At 45.2% G+C, this 24,427-nt stretch overlaps 1 protein-coding gene across 2 annotated transcripts in view; it reads right to left on the reverse strand.

Annotated features, from left to right (window-relative positions):
- Positions 1–24,427, reverse strand: part of LOC111959412 (cytoplasmic protein NCK2) — a 48,827-nt gene that overhangs the window by 16,582 nt on the left and 7,818 nt on the right. The window contains exons 2-3 of one of the 2 annotated variants that reach the window (XM_023980929.2): positions 5,164–5,243; positions 1,446–1,690 (exon numbers count right to left, since the gene is read on the reverse strand). In XM_023980929.2, coding sequence (XP_023836697.1) covers positions 1,446–1,674 — 229 coding nt within the window. In that variant the 5' untranslated portion in view covers positions 1,675–1,690; positions 5,164–5,243. The remainder of the gene's footprint in view (positions 1–1,445; positions 1,691–5,163; positions 5,244–24,427) is intronic. The other variant, XM_023980928.2, reaches the window with a different exon arrangement.

The following is a 24,427-nucleotide window of genomic DNA, read 5'->3' on the forward strand; positions in this document are numbered from 1 at the left end:
GATGAGACACACAACCCAGTACCAGACCCTGGTCAGACAGAGACCGAGTGAGAGCAGGATGAGACACACACCCAGTACCAGACCCTGTCAGACAGAGACCCAGTTGAGGCAGGATGAGACAACAACCCCAGTACCAGACCCTGTCAGACAGAGGACCCGTGAGAGCAGGATGAGACACACAACCCCAGTACCAGACCCTGTTCAGACAAGAGCCGAGTGAGAGCGGTGAGACACACAACCCCAGTACCAGGGACCCTGTCAGACAGAGACCGAGTGAGAGCAGGATGAGACACACAAACCCCAGTACCAGACCCTGTCAGACAGAGACCGAGTGAGAGCAGGATGAGACACCAACCCCAGTACCAGACCCTGTCAGACAGAGACCCAGGTGAGAGCAGGATGAGACACACAACCCCAGTCCAGACCCTGTCAGACACGAGACCCAGTGAGAGCAGGATGAGAACACCAACCCAGTACCAGACCCTGTCAGACAGAGACCCAGTGAGAGCAGGATGAGAACCACAACCCCAGTACCAGACCCTGTCAGACAGCAGACCCAGTGAGAGCAGGATGAGACACACAACCCCAGTACCAGACCCTGTCAGACAGAGACCCAGATGAGGCAGGATGAGACACACAACCCATACCAGACCCTGTCAGACAGAGACCCAGTGGAGAGCAGGATGAGACACACAACCCCAGTACCAGACCCTGTCAGACAGAGCCGACGAGAGCAGGATGAGACACCACAACCCCAGTACCAGACCCTGTCAGACAGAGACCGAGTGAGGCAGGATGAGACACACAACCCCAGTACCAGACCCTGTCAGACAGAACCCAGTGGAGGCAGGATGAGACACACAACCCAGTACCAGACCCTGTCAGACAGAGACCCAGTGAGAGCAGGATGAGACACACAACCCCAGTACCAGACCCTGTCAGACAGGAGACCGATGTAGAGCAGCGATGAGGACACACAACCCCAGTACCAGACCCTGTCAGGACAGAGACCGAGTGAGAGCAGGATGAGACACACAACCCCAGTACCAGACCCTGTCAGACAGAGACCCAGTGAGAGCAGGATGAGACACACAACCCCAGTACCGGACCCTGTCAGACAGAGACCGAGTGGAGAGCAGGATGAGACACACAACCCCATACCAGACCTGTCAGCAGGAGACCCAGTGAAAGAGGATGAGCCAACCTACCAAACCCCGAGTACAGGACCCATGTCAGCAAGAGGACCCAGTGCAGAGCAGGATGAGACACACACACAATTCAGGAGATGCAAAAAATGATTTCTTCCATTTCTAGCTGGAGTTTAGAGGAGGATGAAAAAATAGAGGCGGAGGGAGTCAAGAGACGCTCCACTCTTCTCTGCTGATAAACGACCAACAACATACTCTACGACATCTCCATCTCCAGCCCACCGCCACCCTTCTTACCCAGTGTGTCTTTGAGGTTCTTGACCAGCGATGCCTTCTTCACCAGGCTGTTCTTGCGCTCCACGTAGTTAGAGGGGACGTAGCCTGTCTGGTTGGAGGCATTCCTCACCCTCCACCACGTCTTGCTGTCGTCCAGCAGGGTGAGCCGCTCATTCTTCCGGATGTCAAGTTCCTGGTCCTGCTGGGCCGTGTAGTCCCACTTGGCTACAACTGTCACCTCCTCCATCATTTTTCATGGAGTCCCCCTGGCGGGGGGTGGAAAGGAGAGGGAGAGACGGTAAGTTACACATCGACCCCAAATTAGACGAGAGACAGAAAGAAAGAGGGTTGTCTAAATGTTAGCCGAAGCATTAGCCACCTATTATCACAAGAATGTGCGATGAACTGATCTTAATGCTAGAAATAAATCAACGATGAGACAAGTATGGTAATGGGGGAAATGTTAAGCGTGTGAGAGATTAAAAAAGAAAGCAGAAAAGCACATGAATACATAGAATCATACTAATGTAATCCGCTCTCCATTTCACACACGCCAGAATTATGAAGTCAGATAAGATAATCACTACCACGCCACCCAACTATTAAATTCACATTAGATCATCAGCTTTACCGTCTAACTACAGACCACCTCTATCAAATCACACCGCAGGCATGAGGGCACTGCTTAGTATGTGTGTGTGTGTGTGAGTGACAGGGATTAAGCATACTCTATTTCACAGTGCAGGAGGGGAGTCAGGTGAACACAGCTTTACAGCACCACCTTAGCTACTCTGTGTTAGCACGAGAATGTAAATGAAAGTGTGTGTGTGTGCATGTATGCGCGCATCCGTACATGTACGTACAGTGCATTCGTAAAGTATTCAGACCCGTTCACTTTTTCCACATTTTTACATCACAGCCTTATTCTAAAATGGATGGGGGGAAAAAATTCTCCCCAATCTACACACAATACCCCATAATGATGAAGCAAGAACAGGTTTTTAGAAACGTTTGCTAATATATTACAAATAAAAACTGAAATATCACATTTACGTAAGTATTCAGTGCTTTGTTGACGCACCTATGGCAGTGAATACAGCCTTGAGTCTCCTCTCAAGCTCTGTCACGTTGCATTGGCAGCATCACTGCACAGTGTTTTTCAGGTCTCTCCAAAGATGTTCGATCGGGCTGGGCCACTCAAGATGTCCAAAGATGTCCGGGCTCTGGCTGGGCCACTCAAGGACATTCAGAGACTTGTCCCGAAGCCACTCCTGCGTTGTCTTAGCTGTGTGCTTAGGGTCATAGCTCTGTTGGAAGGTGAACCTTAGGACCTCAAGACTGGGGCAAAGCGCTCTGGAGCAGATTTTCATCAAGGATCTCTCTGTACTTTGCTCGTTCATTTTCCCCTCGATCCTGACTAGTCTCCCAGCACCTGCTGCTAAAAAACATCCCCACAGCATGATGCTGCCACTACCATGCTTCTCCATACCTGACGCTTGGAAATCAGGCCAAAGTGTTCAATCTTGGTTTCATCAGACCAGAGAATTGTGTTTCTCATGGTATAAGACTCCTTTAGGTGCCTTTTGGCGAACTCCAAGTGGCTGTCATGTGCCTTTTACTGAGGAGTGGCTCCCTTCTGGCCACTCTACCATAAAGGCCTGATTGGTAGAGTGCTGCAGAGATGGTTTTCCTTCTGGAAGGTTCTACCATCTCCACAGAGGAACTCTCGAGCTCTGTCATAGTGACCATCAGGTTCTTGGTCACCTCCCTGACCAAGGCTCTTCTCCCCTGATTGCTCAGTTTGGCCGAGCGGCCAGCTCGAGGAAGAGTCTTGGTGGTTCCAAACTTCTTCCATTTAAGAGCGATGGAGGACACTGTGTTCTTAGGGACCTTCAATGCTGCAGAAACTTTTTGGTACCCTTCCCCAGATCAGTGCCTCGACACAATCCTGTCTCGGAGCTCTATGGACTCCAATCAAGTTGTAGAAACATCAAGGATTATCAATGGAAACAGGATGCACCTGAGCTKAATTTCGAAGTCTCATGACAAAATGTCTGAATACTTATGTAAATAAGGTATGTTTTCTATTTTAAATAAATTTGCTAAACTTTCTAAAACCCTGCTTTCACTTTGTCATTATGGGGTATTGTGTGTAGATTGATGAGGATTTTGTTTTATCTCAACAATTTATTTGTAACGTAACAAAATGTGGAAGTCAAGGGGTCTGAATACTACCCGAATGCACTGTATGTGTGCCTGTATGTGTGAGTGGCTGTATGTGTGAGCGGCTGTGTGCATGCGATGAGCACCATATTATCTGTATAGTAATAAAAAGCACCAACAACAACTTAAATCATTGTGAATGCAGCACAATCCCAGGCTGGATGTGCTCAGTCTAACAGTTTTGTCCCGTCAAGCCCTCTGACAGCCTAATGATATTCTCTGGGTCCCACAGTGCCAGTGGAATGAAAAGCATGCTTACATGCTTTCATCCTTCTCAAACTAGACACTCTAATGCACTTGTCCTCTTGCTCAGTTGTGCACCGGGGCCTCCCACTCTTTCTATTCTGGTTAGAGCCACTTTGCGCTGTTCTGTGAAGGGAGTAGTAGTACACAGTGTTGTACGAGATCTTCAGTTTCTTGGCAATTTCTCGCATGGAATAGCCTTTATTTCTCAGAATAAGAATAGACTGACGAGTTTCAGAAGAAAGTTATTTGTTTCTGGCCATTTTGAGCCTGTAATCGAACCCACAAATGCTGATGCTCCAGATACTCAACTAGTCTGAAGAAGGCCAGTTTTATTGCTTCTTTAACTTCTTTGGGGTTGGGTTCAGTATTTGCATATTATTAGTCGATTTGGATAGAAAACACTCTGAAGTTTCTAAAACTGTTTGAATGATGTCTGAGTATAACAGAACTCATATGGCAGGCAAAAACCTGAGAAAAAAATCCAACCAGGAGGTGGGAAATCTGAGGTTTGTAGGTTTTCAACTCTTTGCTTATCCAAGATACAGTGGAAATGGGGTCATGTTGCACTTCCTAAGGCTTCCACTAGATGTCAACAGTCTATAAAACCTTGTTTGATGCTTCTACTGTGAAGTGGGGGCGAATGAGAGGAGATTGAGTAAGGTCTCTCCCAGAGTGCCACGAGCTGACCATGCGCGTTCATGTGAGAGTTAGCTGCGTTCCATCGCATTTCTGAAGACAAAGGAATTCTCCGGTTGGAACATTATTGAAGACTTATGTTAAAAACATCCTAAAGATTGATTCGATACATCGTTTGACATGTTTCTACAGACTGTAATGGAACTTTTTGGACTTTTCGTCCGTACTTTCCGCTGGACTTGCACGCGCGTCTAGAGTTTAGATTGTGTACTGAACGCACGAACAACAAGGAGGAATTTGGACATAAATTATGGACATTATCGAACAAAAAAAACATTTATTGTGGAACTGGGATTCCTGGGAGTGCATTCTGATGAAGATCATCAAAGGTAAGTGAATATTTATAATGCTATTTCTGACTTATGTTGACTCCAACATGGCGGATATCTCTTTGGGTTGATTTGTCGTCTTAGCGCCGTACGTAGATTATTGCATGGTTTGCTTTTTCCGTAAAGTATTTTTGATATCTGACACAGCGGTTGCATTAAGGAGAAGTGGATCTAAAATATATATATATATATACAAGTAAGTCCCAAATATATATATATTTCTTTGCACTTCACTTGGGACTTACTTGCGTGACTCAGGACAGGCACTCTGCTTGTTGTTTCAGTACAGATCAGTGGGGAGAAGCAGGTACAGGTGTGTCTCACACTGAGGGTATAGAGAGGGAGAAAGTAGCCACACCAACTCGCTCATGTTAGATAGACAAACTTGTTGCTGCAATAGATTATCATGTCATCTGGTAGTGTCTGTCTTGACTGCATCAAATCGATGTACAGAATCCAGGCTAGCTACACTATCTAGCTAAATTAGTTAGCCAGCTAGCGAGACTAACGGAGTCTATTTTGCTGCTCTCACCGCATTCTTGTCAACAACTCCATTCATATTAAACAGCCTATCTGTTGGTTGATCCTTGTAGCCTACCCCTTCTCATTTAGCCAACTTATTATCGTAATTGTAATTCCATTTAGCATTGATTGGAAATCTCCCACTTCACTTGCCACACATGGAGCCTCTGACGGTAGTGTTGCTTTGATTGACCCACAATAACTAGATACCTACATGAGTAGGTCTACCGATACATATTTTTTAATGGGGCGCGCTACATTCAAACAGTTGAATAACAAAACATTTCTGAAATCATGGTTTAGCCATGTATGTAGCAATGTCATTTTATTTTAGACAAACCTTTTTTAACACAATAAGCCTATATTTTTTTTTCAACAAAAGTTTTTTTTTACATAAAGACTAAAAGCACCAGCATATCAGCATGTTAATAGAGAAATACAGTACCAATCAAAAGTTTTGACACCTACTCATTCCAGTCTTTATTTGGACTATTTTCTACATTGTAGAATAATAGTGAAGACCTCAAACTATGAAAGAACACATATGGAATCATGTACTAACCAAAAAAAGTGTTAAACAAATCAAAATATATTTTATATTTGAGATTCTTCAAAGTAGCCACCCTTTGCCGTGATGACAGCTTTATACACTTTGCATTGTTGGGTGTCAAAATACTTTTTCTTGTGCTTTTTGAGGTGGAACAACCCAGTGGGAAAAACTGAATGCTGCTACAGTGTGGGTGTGTGTCAAAAAACTGGAGTTGAGTGTTCCAGGCAGGCAGGAAGGCAGGCAGGCAGGCAGGCAGGCAGGCAGGCAGGCAGGCAGGCAGGAAGGCAGGCAGGCAGGCAGGCAGGCAGGCAGGCAGGCAGGCAGGCAGGCACACACACACACACAGCGATAAATGATAAAACATCCAGTTCCACAAGAGAGACACACTAGGGATCATACATTTCCTTTCTCACATCGTCTTCTACACTTTATTCTTTAATGAGGGCAATTCACAGATGAAGCTCCGCCACAAAGGACCGTATAACTCACGAGAAGAGTAGCCACACAATTACACCACATAAAAGATTCCATTACCACTGGAAAGATTTATATCTTCAGATATAGACCACTGTATTTCATAAATGCAAATGGATTACTCCGAGACTCGGGCGTTTAACACAGGATATTAAACTCTACTTCAATAAGGTCAGATCCACAGAGAGGCTGAACAGAGACTGAAGAAATTCTACACAACTATCCCACATGAATGCTATCCAGGACAGGCTCATCTCTTAATGCAGTGTCTACGGGTGTTTTAGCTAAATGTGTGTGTCATTTGGGGCGGCGGGTAGCCTAGTGGTTAGAGCGTTGGACTTGTAACCGAAAGGTTGCAAGATTGAATCCCCGAGCTGACAAGGTAAAAATCTGTCATTCTGCACCTGAACAAGGCAGTTCCTAGGCTGTCATTGAAGATAAGAATTTGTTCTTAACTGACTTGCCTAGTAAAATATAAATAAAATGTATAGTATATCAGACCTACTAGACTCTTGTCACAGTCTCTGTAGTGCCATGAGTCTGGCCTCTGAGCCTATCCTATCATTGTAGCATTAAAATACAGTGAATGTGACCCTGCTTGCACACACTAAAGCTGCATAACAGGATTCCCTCACAGGCCTGAGGGAGCAGGTCAAATCTTGCCTGTGAGCCTATCCTTGCCCTGGGAGGAATGTAGAAGGGTGAGTTAGTGAGGTGAGGTGTAACCAATGTGGCTTACAAAACAGCTGTATGTCACAGTTACACACCAATTTTGTCCCCAGGCGATAATGGGGCGGAAGTGATTACACACACATCCAATCGCAAATCAACCGCACACACTCGTGTAGATTTGCAAGGATCTGACAGGCAAAAGGAGTATTACAATAAGCCACCTGTATCCCTCCCTTCTCTCTCTTCTCGTTCTCCCTATTGCCCCATTTATCAGCATTCTAATACTGACTCATTCTCCCTAAGAGTGATGGCCCTGCCTCCCTCCGTATCCACGATGATRATTCAGTCTCCCCAATGACCGTGCTCATTAGGGAGAGTGATGGGGATGCCACTCAGAATCACATCAATCCTCCTCGCTGGGCGCTCACACACACGCAAACAGGCGGCAAACACACCATCAGTCACACACTATCAGCTTACCTCAGTTCTGTGCGAGATGTGTTACAGCTCACACTTCTGGTCTCCAGGCAGAGCTGTAGTGTATAACTCTCTTAATTCAATTACTGAGTCTCTTTCCCTACAGCCATCTAGCGTTAGCTGCATTGCCATGTGTGCCTGCCTGCTATTGTCGAATGTTGTCTTTAAGGGATAAATCGGGGAGAAACCGAGAAAGGGAGACATTGAGGTAAACAAATGTAAAATAAAAAAAGGAGGTAGCGGGAGAATAAAGCGGAGCGGAGAGTCTCTGCTCCCCCATCCCTCTATTGAGAGAGTTAAAAGGAGAGAAGAGCGACAGAATGCTGAGTTGAATTCCGCCTGGACTTCACAGCTCCTCATTGAGGGGGAGAGAAAAAAGCTCCCAGGCCTTTTCAGCACAACACAAAGAGAAAGGGATAGTAAAAGAGGATTAAAGAAAAGAAAAGTTTTTTAAAAAAGAGAAAAAGACTGGCACAGTTCTCTGTTTGGCATTCAGGTCAAAAACACAGTAAGAGGAAAAACCAATGGAACAAACTGTTCCCCTCCTTCCCTTCTTTTCCCAGTACTCTCATTTGTTTGATGCTGTTTGCTTTGAGTTGTTTCTCAGAGTAGGAAGCTGGTTAATATCCATTTGGACCATCCTGAAAAAATACACAAGCATACGGAAACGGCTCCTGGTACTCGCATAGACCAATCGGTTCACTGTGATCTGAAAATGCCTAATACAGGCACCCACAACCGACTGCTTTGGCTGGTTGTGAATGGCTGCTGAAAATAGGTCAAAGCCCTCGTCATCGGGGCCAAATGAATTGGAACACTGTCAATGTTAATGACCTGTTTTATAGTGAGCCCAGTGCCACTGTCATGCCAGACCATTCTTTCCACACCTGCCCTGGTATGCAATGCAGTTGGCTAAGCCCATCTCTCTGACAGGGTTGGTATTTGCTCCTCTTCAGTTTGAGCGGTGGAAAATTACTATCATGTTTGATGTCATCAAAGAGGACAGAGTGAAAAATGTCAGACCGAATGGCTCAGGGAGGTCCAGAAGGCAGACGACATCATGCCGTCCTTTCAACTGCCTACTCAAAATAAACCCTCAGGAGATAAGCTACTGACAGAACGCTCTGACCACAGAACGAGACCCACGCCTGCAGTCACTTAGCCAGCCACTTCATGGTGATATCATACAGGAGGACTTATCAAACGAAGCTCTTGCAAGTCCTGATCAAAGCAACTCTGATTAAACCATATCACTGACAAAACCCTGTTTGGCAAAGTGGATTGGATTGAGAGTGTAAGTGTAAGACTGAAATAGCCAGATTCCCTTCTCTTCCTTATCATCTCTACAAAAGTTACACATCAAAAGCTAAACTAATACATTTGCTAGATTTTCTGTACAGTGTACACAGTTTCTAAATCAGGATATAGTCTACTTTCTGTGAACGCTTTCCCACTCAGTGCTTCAGAAAGCAGCGACGTGATTATTTTCTGACAGTATCACTCCCCACTCCATCTTTCTCCTCTGCACAGAGAAAATAGTAGCATGGGTTCTTCTGTCCACCCACATTTTTGTCAGCGGCCTTGGACAGCGTTTGGACAGCGCTTTCACACTTATGCCCATCTTCATTAAACGGCTGACTACAGAAATGGTGGATTGCTCCCTTTATCGCTGTCCTCCCCCTACTTCTTTCCTCCATTCACTCCCGCTTTTCAAGCAATTTCTCACATCACTCATTTTCTGTCATTTCTTTCCCTCCCCTGAGTGGGAGAGACATTGTTTAGTGAGTTTCCATGGTTCCACTTGGTCCTATATCAGACTGGTCAGACTGGGACTGGTCCCCCCCTCTGAAATACTCCTTTCTCTCCTCTGCTACTCTTCTATTCTCGCTCTCTGTTCATTCTTTCCATACTTATTCTTCTCCATTTAATGGCTCCTACATCTCCTGAGTTTTCCTTCCTCTCATTACCTCCCACGCTACCATCTCTTACTCCCCTCCACCCCCCCCCCCTTTCCACCTCTCCTGTTCATCCATCATAAATATGTCCATCATAAAGATCATTTGACCCTTGAATTCCGTTACTCTAAACATACATTTATAAACATAACCTCATAACAGGGTTTCCCAAACTCAGGTTCTTGCCCTAGCACTACACAGCTGATTCAAATGATCAACTAATCATCCAGATTTGARCATTTGAATCAGCTGTGTAGCGTTAGGTCAAAAACCAAAACATGCACCACTTGGGGTCCCAAGGACAGAGTTCGGGAAACGATGACATAGGAGATCAAACAAAAATGACTTACGTTGGGGTGCTGGGACAAAAATATTTGTAATAAAGCTATGCCTGTACACTCAGAAACTATTCGGATCGGAGTTGGATTGAAATCTGAATTTAAAAAACGTTGTCAACCAATAAAAGGTATAGGTGCTGGAGCAAGTTGACTATTTATTTACACTACTAGTCTCAACCCCTCCCTTTCCTTTTCATGACCCACTACCTCAGGCTTCTATTGTATGACCGTTGTTTAGTTCCTGGCATGTTTATCTCCCCTTCTTTGTTCATTTCTTACCGCTTCAATGGAAGTGCACCCGACTACAGTGTTAATCATGTTCTCTCTATTTTTACTCCCGGAGAGGTGACAGTCTGGCCGCTTGCGCCATGTCCCTGGGCACAGCATCACAAAGCACACAATACAAAGCAAATGACAGGCAATGGACTGAAAAGAACAGCTCTGATGTACAGATCTGTTTGTTTAGTCCTGTCTGGAGGAGTAACGCTGTGGTTTGTGAGTGCGGTTAAATGCCTGTGTGTGTGTATGTGTGCCACAGTGTCAATGCAATCAGCCATAGGGTCAACCAAAGGGGAAAATACAACAGAAATATCTGTGGGCTAAAGCCACTGCACTGTATTGAACATCATCATTGATTATAGTACTACGCTCTCTCTCCCCAGCACACTCCAACACAATCCTCATTCACAATCACTTTACTTATGCAAACTTCTTTGTGTTGGTGTGAGTGACTGTACAGGAAGGGGTTCTGTGGCACAACCACCTGGAGCAAATATGACTCCTGGGGCATCTGAATGGTCCAGCTAGGTGCAAATAGTGTTAGACACAATGTGAAGCACTTTGAGACTCGCAATCCATTATCATTAGCGTAATAGTCTAGTGATTTTACAGCCTGAACATTGTTAGAATTGAGTCTGGACGTGTACCGCAATCTCAAAAACACAAACCAAAAAAACGAGGCAAAGATGATGGCGTTTGTTGTCCAGCCCGCCAGTAGAGGAACAACAAATTAGGGTAGTCAGTCTGCAAAGAGAGAGGGAGCCCACCGACCCAGCTGACTAATGAGGCTTAGAGACAGATCATGTTTCTCGTCTGAAACACATAATAAGGCCAGCCCCTCCACTGACATCCTGTGGGTTAGCTGTGTGATTTAACATGAGCTGATTACTTTCCCTTTCGGTGGAACAGCAAGGACAGGAGTGACAGAGTAGCTAGACGTTGCCCCAGCCTAAGAACTGATACAGGGCCAGATACGTATCATATTTCTCTGATGACAACAATTAGTTGACTTGTCAAATCAAGTGTGCTAATGTTTGAACAGAACAAAGACGTGGAATGTGGAGGTCCTCAAGGACTGGGTTGGGATAGGTAACACTTATTATGTAACGGCAGTGCGATATAGACAGAATGTTGCATTTGAGTTTGAGAGCCATCTCAGTATTAACCCTGGAATTTAGACTGATTAGATGCCTTGAGTAAAAGACTGAAACACAACCAGAGAAGCAGAATGAATAAAGCACAGGAGGAAATCATGCCTTATGTAAAAACCCATCCCCTGAACATCAACAAGATTACTGGCACGCTGCACAACCCTCCACAACCCCTCCACGCTACACAACCCCTCCACGCTGCACAACCCTCCACGCTTGCACAAACCCTCCACGCTGCACAACCCTCCACCCCTCCCACGTGCACAACCCCCACGCTCAACAACCCCTCACACCGCTGCACAACCCTCCACAACCCTCCACGCTGCACAACCCTACCACGCTGCACAACCCTCCACGCTGCACACCCTCCACAACCCTCCACGCTGCACCAACCCTCCACAACCCTCCACGCTGCACAACCGTCCACAACCCTCCACGCTGCACCCGCCTCCACAACCCCTCCACGCTGCACAACCCTTTCCACGCCCTCCACACTGCACAACCCTCACAACCACCTCCACGCTACACAACCCCTCACGCTGCACAACCTCCACCACTGCACAACCCTTCAACAACCCCTCCACGCTGCACAACCCTCCACAACCCTCCACGCCCTACCACAACCCCTCCACAACCCCTCCACGCTGCTACAACCACCTCCACGCTGCACAACCCCGACACTACCGCTCATTGCTGCACAACGCCTCCACAACCCTGCCACACGCTAACACAACATCCACGCTGCACAACCCTCCACAACCCCTCCACAACCTCCATGCTCGCCACCAACCCTCCACGCTGCACCAACCCCTCCACAACCCCTCCATGTACACAAACCCCTCCACAAACCGCCTCCACGCATACAACAACAACCCCTCCACGCTGCACTTAACCATCCCACCACAACCCCTCCAATAGCCTGCACTGCAACCAACCCTCCCCACCAACCCCTTCACGTGACTCTCAACCACAACCCCTACCCGATAGCACAACCCCTCCACAAACGACCTCCAATGCTCACAAACCCTGCGCACCAACCTCCCCCGCTGCACAAACCACGCTCCACAACCCCTCCATCTGCGGCATCACTACACACCCTCCCACGCCAATATCCACTCCACGCTGACTAACCCCAAACCTGCTTCCTCAACAACACTAGCTCCACTGCACCCAAACCCTCCACAAAACCACTCCAGCGCTCCAACTCAACAAACGGCCTCAACCACTCAGCAACCCCGCTGCACACCCTCCACGCATGCACAACCCTCCACAGCTGACATCCACCAACCCTCCACGCTGCACAAACCTCCACAACCACTCCACGCGACACAACCCTCCACGCTGGACAACCCTCCACGCCTACAACAACCCTCCACAACCACTCCACGCTACACAAACCCTCCACGGTGCACAACCCTCCACGCTGCACAAACCCTCCACGCTGCACAACCCTCCACACCCCTCCACGCTGCACAACCCTCCACACCCCTCCACGCTGCACACCCCTCCACAAACCCCTCCACGCTACACAACCCTCCACGCTGCACAACCCCTCCACGCTGCACAACGCCCTCCACGCGCCCTCCACGCTGCCCACAACCCTCACAACCCCTCCACGCTACACAACCCTCCACCTGCCAAACAAACCCTCCACAACCACTCCACGCTACCACCAACCCTCCACGCTGCACAAACCTCCACGCTGCACAAACCCCTCCACGCTGCACAACCCTCCACAACCAACTCGTACGCTACCACACCCTCCACGCTGCACAACCCTCCACGCTGCACAACCACTCCACAACCCCTCCACGCTACCACAACCCTCACGCTGGCACAACCCTCCACCACCCTCCACGTGCAGCAACCCTCCACGCTGCCCATAACCCTCCACGCTGCACAACCCCTCTACATTTCACAACCCTATACAACCCCTCCACGCTGCACAACTCTCAGGTATGTAGGAAAGAGTAAGAAACAGTGGAACAGAACACAGATCTGCTGGTTTAAGCAATACGGTTAGCTAAAAGTGTAAACTCAGCTGGCTGTAGCTTATACACACTCAGCACACAGAGGAAATGTGATGACACTAGTGTCCAGTTACCTGCAGGTTAGTCTCCCACTACTGTTTACCCTACCATTTAGTACAGGTCAAGCTGTGTCCTCTTCACTGTGATTGGCTGCTAAAACACCTGTCAAAACAAAAACATGATGCATGTGTTCTCTGATTTAGTGGTAGAGCTCCACCTAACTCTCTGTCTCTCAACACAATGGAGACCACTATGCCAGCTGAATTGAACACACACACACACACACACACACACATATACACATACAGCAAACACGTATAGGGGGAAAACATTGTCTGAACTTCAGAATCAATGTTGGGGAAGATTTAGCTTCAGATGCCACAAACTCTCTTGTTCGCTGTTGCTCATTAGTACCGGTGCCGTGCCTACCTGGGAGAACAGACGCAGCAGGCCAGTGTGCACGTGGGTGTGGGTGTTCATGTTACGTGTTTGAGTTAAGAAACGTAGAAGCCTAAAAGGGGGGGGGGGGGAGATGGGAGAGGGTTGAAGAGGTCTCGGGGGCTGGTACTACAATGGGTTCAAACATCGGACACCTTCACCAATCATTAATGTGATGATGCGTTTATGTACATGTGTAATTATATACTGAACAAAAATGTAAAACGCAACATGTAAAGTGTTGGTCCCATGTTTCATGAGCTGAAATAAAAGATCCCAGAAACCACAGACCACGTGTAACCAAGCTTGCCCAGGACCTCCACATCCGGCTTCTTCACCTGCGGGATCGTCTGAGACCTGCCACCCGGACAGCTGATAAAACTGACGAGTATTTCTGTCTGTAATTAAGCTCTTTTGTGGGGGAAAACAAATTGGCTGGCTCCCAAGTGGGTGGGCCTATGCCAAAACCAGGCCCACCCATTGCTGCACCCCTGCCCAGTCATGTGAAATCCATAGATCAGGGCCTAATGAATTAATTTCAATTGACTGATTTCATTATATGAAATGTAACTCAGTAAAATCTTTGAAATTGCATGTTGCGTTTATATTTTTGTTCCGTATAAATGCACGATGATACTGCTGTGATCCCTCCACGGCAATGGAATGCGGCTAACCTGGGAAGGATGACTATTCTCTACTACATTAACTACATTTACATTTACATTTAAGTCATTTAGCAGACGCTCTTATCCAGAGCGACTTACAAATTGGTGCATTCACCTTATGATATCCAGTGGAACAACCACTTTACAAATAGTGCATCTAACTCTTTTAAGGGGGGGGGGGTAGAAGGATTACTTTATCTATCCTAGGTATTCCTTAAAAAGTGGGGTTTCAGGTGTCTCCGGGAAGTGTGAACTCCGCTGACACTGCGTCGTGAGGAGTTGTTCCCACCATTGGGGTGCCAGAGCAGCGAACAGTTTTTGACTGGGCTGAGCGGAACTGTACTTCCTCAGAGGTAGGGAGGCGAGCAGGCCAGAGGTGGATGAACGCAGTGCCCTTGTTTTGGGTGTAGGCCTGATCAGAGCCTGAAGGTACGGAGGTGCCGTTCCCCTCACAGCTCCGTAGGCAAGCACCATGTGTCTGTAACGGATGCGAGCTTTCAACTGGAAAGCAGCTGGAGAGAGCGGAGGGAGCGGTGGGTGACTGTAGAAGAACATTGGGAAAGTTGAACACCAGACGGGCAGCGGCGTTTCTGGATGATTGTAGGGTTTAATGGCACAGGCAGGGAGCCCACCAACAGCGAGTTGCAGTAATCCAGAACGGGGGAGATTGACAAAAGTGGCCTCGGATTAGGACCTGCGCCGCTTCCTGCGTGTAGGCAGGGTCGTACTCTGGCGAATGTTGTAGAGCATGAAAACCTACAGAACGGTCAACGCCTTGATGTTAGTTGAGAACGACAGGGTGTTGTCCAGGATCACGCCAAGGTTCTTAGCACTCTGGGAGGAGGACACAATGGAGTTGTCAACCGAGATGGCGAGTCATGGAACGGGCAGTCCTTCCCCGAGAGGAAGAGGCAGCTCCGTCTTGCGAGGTTCAGCTTGAGGGGTGATCCGTCATCCACACTGATATGTCCTGCCAGACATGCAGAGATTCATTCACCACCTGTTATCAGGGGGGGAAAGTGTGTGTGTGTGGTCGTGTGTGTGTGTGTGTGTGTTGTGTGTGTGTGTGTGTGTGTGTGGTGTGTGTGTGTTGTGTGTGTGTGTGGATTCAAGAAGCAGAGCATTACATGTGGTATGTGTCTCCAGGCTTCACGCAACAGCCTGCCTTCAGGGAGTTCAGAGTTCAGCAATGTGTAACAGAGTCCATCTCTGTACGGTCTGACTAGGCCGGGCAACATGGCCTAAAAATGTATCTACATATTTCAAATGTTTTCCTAAATAAGCTTTGTTGAACAATGAAAAGGTAAAAAAACTGCATTTCAAACCGTCAGCAATAATTGAATGAAATTCAGGGGCGTGTGAAATTACACTAAATATAAGCCCACTAATCATTTTATCAAAAATAAAGCACTGATCTGGCATTGAAGTCTGTACGAAAACAATTTGTCTTCCCTTTTTGTTACCAAATTTTACCAGAACTATGCATAATGCACATTTACTAATAATGACTTCTTGTGGTAGGTATTAAGAAAATGAACACAGGTCTCATCATCTCTCAAGCAGTAGCCCACATGCTAGTGAGTAGCCAGCTAATCTTTATATTTCAAGTATAGACAAATTTGATCTATTTAATAAGAACATTTGAATTGTTATGAACAAACCCTTCTGTCCGTCTCCAACTGTTTGAACAGCGTGCCAGACATGTCCACTTTGTTCCCTTCTGTCGTCTCCAGCTTGACAGGTGCCAGACGTCCACTTTGTTCCTTCTGTCGTCCCAGCTGTTTGAACAGCGTGCCAGACTGTCCACTTTGTCCCTTCTGTCCGTCTCCAGCTGTTTGAACAGCGTGCCAGACTGTCCACTTTGTTCCCTTCTGTCCGTCTCCAGCTGTTTGAACAGCGTGCCAGACTGTCCACTTTGTTCCCTTCTGTCCGTCTCCAGCTGTTTGAACAGCGTGCCAGACTGTCCACTTTGTTCCCTTCTGTCCGTCTCCAGCTGTTTGAACAGCGTGCCAGACTGTCCACTTTGTTCCCTTCTGTCCGTCTCCAACTGTTTGAAGCATGCACTGTCCACTTTGTTCCCTTCTGTCCGTCTCCAACTGTTTGAACAGCATGCCAGACTGTCCACTTTGTTCCCTTCTGCCGTCTCCAACTGTTTGAACAGCATGCCAGACTGTCCACTTTTTTCCCTTCTGTTCGCTCCAACTGTTTGAACAGCATGCCAGACTGTCCACTTTGTTCCCTTCTGTCCGTCTCCAACTGTTTGAAACAGATGCCAGACTGTCCACTTTGTTCCCTTCTGTCCGTCTCCAACTGTTTGAACAGCATGCCCAGACTGTCCACTTCGTTTCCCTTCTGTCCGTCTCCAACTGTTTGAACAGCATGCCAGACGTCCACTTCGTTTTCCCTTCTGTCCGTCTCCAACTGTTTGAACAGCATGCCAGACTGTCCACTTTTTCCCTTCTGTCCGTCTAGCTGTTTGAACAGCATGCCAGACTGCTAGCACTTGTTTCGATGTTGAAATCAAGGTGGTCTCTTATTTCTCAGAATGACAACGAGTTGACAATTCCTTATATAATTGTGTGTTATGATTATTGCACATTTATAAAAAAGACTAGACAGCTAGTATAACAGACTTTGGCTAAAATGCTGCTAGTGGTACGTGCAATGCCGCGAGACAAACTGAGCATACTTCTTCCAAAATCAATGTTCATTGATACTCTTGTTTTAGTAGTGTCTGCTCTGCACGCAATTGGATTAGTTGAGACAAAAAACTTGAAAAGAAATGAAAATGTTCCACAAAAATGTGCATCTGAAAACTATAACTGGCACGCAACGCAGATCGGTAGAAATGGTCAGATGAATTGCCATTCCACATGAGAAAGGTTGGAGAGTAACGGCAGGATCTGCAATAACCAGTAGGAGGGTATATTTCCTGGCAATCTTGATCTCTGGCTCCCTCAAGTAATTTGTGTCTGATGTCATCAAACAGTGCCCTTAAATTGTATTTATTTATTTTATTTAACCTTTATTTAACTAGGCAAGTCAGTTAAGAACTAATTATTATTTACAATGAAGGCCTACCGGGGAACAGTGGGTTAACTGCCTTTCTCAGGGGCAGAATGACAGATTTTTACTTTGTTAGCTTGGGGATTCGATCCAGCAACCTTTCGGTTACTGACCCAACGCTCTAACCATTAGGCTTCCTGCATCAGACAAGCTCAATGCATATATAATTGATTTTATTAAAACACATAGGGTGTGTCCATGAAAAAATACAAGTTTTATCATTTAGACCATTCGATTGGTCGATACAAGATACGACCTTCGTTCGACCAAGTTATTTTTTAGTCGGGGACAGCCCTACCTCTATTACAGTAAAATAATGTCTCAATGTGTTTGTTTCGGTGTCTATATGACTGATTCTGTTGGGCCAAACCTCAAATGCAAATGTCAGAGAGGAAGAAGTGATCTCTCAACTTAAATTGGTGTGAGTGGCAGGGGGAGGGGCTTGGTGTGTGTGTATAAACAGAGAGGAAGAGGTGAAGAGAGAGGTTTCTCTCGCCAAAATCGATCCAAAAGAAGCCCAATGCATTTCCATGGGCTTATTTTGGACCTAAGCTTGTCGCCTGCCTTCCCGCCTTTGGGACAACGACTCCCATTGTTAAGGCGGAGAAATGAGCATCTCGTCATTATATGCAGATTTCTGGTGTAAATGGGAATGTGCACACAGCACAGAAGAAGGAGACAAGACTAAAAAGATGACATGAGAACAAGCGGACAAGAAACGCACATAAAAACAAATACAAAAAAAACGTGATTCTTGTGATACAGGCATTTGGAATATCGTGCAAAAACATGAATTGGATATATCTCCCAGCCCTCCGTCTGACTACACAAGGCAGTCGTGTACCCTTGCAACTGTACTTCAAGCCCTGAGGAAGATGACATCACTGCTCATTGCTAATAGCCATTGGGTTTTTCAACTTTTTCAGCACAGGACCCAAGCTTAGAAAAACATGCAACTATACATAAATATGGGTACATAACATTGCCCTTATGCCTAAAACTAAAGCAATATAGACAATAACAATGAAATGAGATACCCATATGAATAGCTATTGATGTTTATTGTTCCCCATTAAAAACACTGTTACATATTTGTCTAGGTTGGAACTGTTGCTGTTAAAATACAATAAGTAATTTTCATTCTGAACTGGAAGAATCTGATCGCAACACACAGATATCTAACAGAACACACACAGGCTCCGTTTGATCGTGCAACCCTAAGTAACAGTACAGATGAAAATGGTCAGGCCTATTGTACATCTTACTGTAGAAATGATTGTTGGAACTGTGACTTAAAATACAATACATCATTGTTATTATGAACTAGAATAAACTGATCACATCACACAGATGTAGACCAGAAAACAAACAAACAAACACACTCCTAATAAGAGGTGTGTGGCTGGTTGAAGTTTTCAACAAGCAGGTCTATTCTGGGCTTCGGTTTTTAGCCTGTTTCTGTACTTGTTCTTTTAAGTACGTCAGAGTTAAGAACCCTGACTCGCATAGGTATGTGGTGCCAAAACTGGATCAGAATATCTACTGCTTTCTCAGTCAGGCGGTAGACCGCTTTCTGCTGCAGATGAGCATCCCCAGAACTGTGTGTGTGTGTGTGTGTGTGTGTGTGTGTGGTGTTGTGTGTGTGTTTGCCTCAAAAAGCATCTTGCTTCAATCAGTTTATTCCAGTTCAGAATAAAAAAGATTACTTGTATTTTAAAAGCAACAGTTCCAACATATACTTGTTTTCAACAATAATACCATAGGTAGGGATGCACCGATATGACATTTTTGGCCGATACCGATTTCCGATATTTTCCTTGGTAAAAAAAAAAACGACACCGATACTTATAATATTTAGCGGCCTTTTAAGCATTTTAGTACAATTAAATAGATAACACACACACAGACACAGCGGTCTAAGGCACTGCATGTCAGTGCAAGAGGCGTCACTACAGTCCCTGGTTCGAATCCAGGCTGTATCACATTCGGCCGTGATTGGGAGTCCCATAGGGCAGCGCACAATTGGCCCAGCGTCGTCCAGGTTTGGCCGGGGAAGGCCGTCATTGTAAATAAGAATTTGTTCTTGTATACGGCCATAAGCAAACAGGAAAACGCTCAACCAGACGCGGCGCTCCTAGTAGCCAGGGACTTTAACTTTTTAGGGATAGGAGGCAGCAAGCAGAGTGAACTGCATCCTACTCTGTCCCAGATGCTAATATATGCATAGTATTATTACTATTGGATATAAAACACTCTGAAGTTTCTAAAACAGTTTGAATGATGTCTGTGAGTATAACAGAACTCATATGGCAGGCAAACACCTGAGAAAAAATCCTAACAGGAAGTGAGAATTCTGAGGCTGGTCGATTTTCAACTCATCGCCTATTGAAATCCCAGTGGGATATGGATCTGTTTGCACTTCCTACGCCTTCCACTAGATGTCAACAGTCTGTAGAACGTTGAATGAAGCTTCTACTGTGATGTTGAGCCGGATGGGAGCTGTTTGAGTCAGTGGTCTGGCAGAGTGCCAGGTCCTGGTCACGCGCATTCCACATGATATCGACTTGCGTTCCATTACTTCTATGGACACAAAGGAATTCTCCGGTTGGAATGTTATTTAATATTCATGATAACAACATCCTAAAGATTGATTCTATAGTTAGTTTGACAAGTTTATTCGACCTGTAATATAACTTTTTGAAGTTTTCGTCCGAAGTTCGCCTGGACTTGCACGAGCGTTTTGGATATGCGTACTAAACGTGCTAACAAAAGTAGCTACTTGGACATAAATAATGGACATTATCGAACAAACCAACAATTTATTGTGGAACTAGGATTCCTAGGAGTGCATTCTGATGAAGATCATCAAAGGTAAGGGAATATTTATCATGTAATTTCGTATTTCTGTTGACTCCAACATGGCGGAGAAATGTTGTTTCTATCTGTTTCTATCTGAGCGCCGTCTCAGATTATTACATGGTTTGCTTTATCCGTAATGTTTTTTTGAAATCTGACACAGCGGTTGCATTAACTTCTTGAGAATACAGGGGGTGCTATTTTCCCATTAGCATAATTTGCTCTACAGATTAAACTGCCTCTTATTCAATTATTGCTCTTACTATATGCATATAAATAATACCATTGGAAAGAAAACAATCTCTAGTTTCTAAAACCGTTTCAATTTTGTCTCTGAGTGATACACAAGTCATTTGACAGCACTTTCCCTGACCAAGAAGTAGAATGCAAGAAGTCTATGCTCGCTTCAACGCTCTGCCTATATATGGTCATGACCCCTATGACCAGAAACACACTTCATTCTGCCTTCTCTGGGTGTCAAGAGGACGTCAGAGGAGAAATTCTTGTTTATCTGGTACTGACGTGAACTAAGACCTATTTCTTGGCCGTGACCGCAACTTCCGGTTTCTGATTCGCACGAGTTGGAGCTGCGATTGTGTACTGTTTTGCTGGCGTTATGGATGAAAACTATTCCGTGTCGAATTTTGTTTGATACATGTGACCATATCATCGTAATGTATGTTTTTTTTCAATATATAGTTTAATCAGATTATTTGAATTTTTTCGGGAGTTTTTGTGGTGTTTCGTTGTCTGATTTTATTTACGTTTGAGGATCCGTGCCCCGACCAGTACCTGTGTATAAATGGAGTGGGAAAGGAACAATTCTGAACGGAACCAACGACTCATCTTGACAAAGGACACTTTGATCACATTCTGATGAAAGATCAGCCATAGTAAGACCCAATTTACGATGTTATATCATATCTGTTGTGCATTGTGAACTGGCCGTGGGCGCCTAGCCGAATCTGCCCGGTATAGCTATGGCTAATTTAGCGCTACATTTTGTTTTCGTTATAAAACATTTAATAAATCTGAAATATTGTTTGGATTCACCAGATGTTGGGCTTTCAATATCTGTACGCTGTGTATTTTTCTGAAATGTTTTAAGATGAGTAATTCGTTATATGACGTTGGTCTCTGTAATTGTTCTGGCTGGGTCAGCACTATTTCAGATTGCAGCTGCAATGTAGACACTGTGATTTATACCTGAAAAATGCACATTTTTCCCAAAAAAAACTATGCTATACTAAATATGTTATCAGACTGTCATCTTATGAAGTTGTTTCTTGGTTAGTGGCTAATATATATTTTTATTTAGTCGAATTAGTGATAGCTACTGACGCAGGAAAAAACTATTGGGAGTAAAAAAATCGTGTCCTTTGCTAAGTGGTTAGCTAATAGATTTACATATTGTGTCTTCCTTGTAAAACATTAAAATCTGAAATGGTGGCTTTATTCACAAGACCTGTATCTTTCATCTGGTGTTTGGACTTGTGATTTAATGATATTTAGATGCTACAAGTTACTTGTGACGCTATGCTAGCTATGCTACTCAGTGGGGGGGGGGTGGGGGGTGCTACCGGATCAGGGTTGGTGACTCGTGAGAGTTAAGAACAAGTGTATCTTTTAATTCTATGTAAAAATGTATCTTTCATCACAAAGTTTATGATGATATTATTTCTGTTTATTTGATGTGGCTCTCTGAACATGAGGCATTCTGGAGGCATTCTGACACTGGCGCCAATGTAAACTGAGATTTTTGGATATAAACATGCACATTATCAAACAAAACGTACATGTATTGTGTAACATGATGTCCTATGAGTGTCATCTGATGAAGATCATCAAAGGTTAGTGATTCATTTTATCTCTATTTCTGCTTTTGTGTACTCCTATCTTTGGCTGGGAAAATGGCTGTTGTGTTTTTTGGACTTGGCGGTGATCTAACAGAATCATATGTTGTGTTTCTCGCTGTAAAGATTTTTTTTTTTTTTATCGGACACGATGGGTAGATTAACAAGATGTTTATCTTTCATTTGCTGTATTGGACTTGTTAATGTGTGAAAATTACATATTTCAAAAAAAATATTTTGAATTTCCGCGCTGCGCTTTTCAGCGGAATGTTGTCAGGGGTTCCGCTAGCGGACGTGTGTCCTAGAAAAGGTTTGCAGGGAAACTTAAATCCGTTTTACCTAATTTCTACCAGCATGTTAAATGTGCAACCGAGGGCAAAACACATCTCTGGACCACCTTTACTCCACACACAGAGATGCATACAAACCTCTCCCTGCGCCTCCATTTGGCAAATCTGACCATAATTTCTATTCTCCTGATTCTCTGCTTACAAGCAAAAACTAAAGCAGGAAAGCGCCAGTGACTCAGTCAACAAGAAAGTGGTCAGATGAGTCAGAATCTAAGTTAACAGGACTGTTTTGCTAGCACAGACTGGAATATGTTCCGGGATTCTTCCGATGGTATTGAGGAGTACACCACATCAGTCACTGGCTTTATCAATAAGTGCATCGATGACTTCGTCCCCACAGTGACTGTACGTACCCCAACCAGAAGCCATGGATTATAGGCAACATCTGCACTGAGCTAAAGGGTAGAGCTGCCGCTTTCAAGGAGTGGGATTCTAAACCAGAAGCTTAAGAAATCCCGCTATGCCCTCCGACGAACCATCAAACAGGCAAAAATAGAATCGTACTACGCCGGCTCTGACGCTCGTCGGATGTGGCAGGGCTTGCAAACTATTACACACTACAAAAGGGAAGCACAGCCGCGAGCTGCCCAGTGACACGAGCCTAACAGACGAGCAAATTTACTTCTATGCTCGTGTCGATGCAAGTAACACTGAAACATGCATGAGAGCATCAGCTGTTCCGGACAACTGTGTGATCACGCTCTCCATAGCCGATGTGAGTAAGACCTTTAAACAGGTCAACATTCAGACAGACAGATTACCAGGACATGTACTCAAAGCATGCGCTGACCAAATGGCAAGTGTCTTCACTGACATTTTCAACTTGTCCCTGACTGAGTCTGTAATACCAACATGTTTCAAGCAGACCATAGTCCCTGTGCTACCGCACAGCAAGCGGTACCGGGGCGCCAAGTTTAAGTCCAAAAGACTTCTTAACAGCTTCTACCCCAAGCCATAAGCCTACTGAACAGCTAATCAAAGGGCTACCCAGACACCTCTTTTATGCCGCTGCTACGCTGTGTGTATTATCTATGCAGACACTTTTACTCTACCTACATGTACATACAGTATTACCTCAAGTACCTCGACAAACTGGTGCCCCCGCAAATTGACTCTGTACCCCCTATATATAGCCTCACTATTGTTATTTTACCTCTGCTGTTTAATTATTTGTTTATTTTKTTTTCTATTTTTTACTTAACACTTTTTTAAAAACTTCTTAAAGCATTGTTGGTTGTAAGTAAGCATTTCACTGTAAGGTCTACATCTGTTGTATTCAGCGCATGTGACAAATAACATTTGATTTATTTTTGATTTGATTGAAGAGATCTCTTTGTGTGAGTGTGTGAGTGAGTGAGTGAGTGAGTGAGTGAGTGAGTGAGTGAGTGAGTGAGTGAGTGAGTGAGTGAGTGAGTGAGTGCGTGTCCATGGCCTTTGGCCTGGTGAGCAGCGAGTATGTGCTGGGGTGATCACTGCTTGTCCTGCTTGCCTTGCCCAAGCGTGTGTGTGTTATATATAACAAGCCCTGCTCTGCTGTTGTGACAATGCCCTCAGACCCAGGGAGTAAGTCTGACGCACAATCAGAGAGAGAAACGGAAGCAGTTCTGTGTGTGGTGGAACATCTCTGGACCAGGACAAAATAAATAAATGTCACGACTTGCTGCATCAACCTGTGTGTGTGTGTGTGTGTGTGTGTCTGTCGAGCTTGACATTCTTTGGTCAGGACAAACTTCCTGGCATTACACTATAAAAGTTGTCACAGAATAACACCCAATGAAACAGATTTCCCCTGAAAATGGCATGCTAAACAACCCAGTTCTTGTACAACAAAAG

This window comes from Salvelinus sp. IW2-2015, linkage group LG36, assembly GCF_002910315.2.
Source record: "Salvelinus sp. IW2-2015 linkage group LG36, ASM291031v2, whole genome shotgun sequence".
Classification (NCBI taxonomy): domain Eukaryota; kingdom Metazoa; phylum Chordata; class Actinopteri; order Salmoniformes; family Salmonidae; genus Salvelinus; species Salvelinus sp. IW2-2015.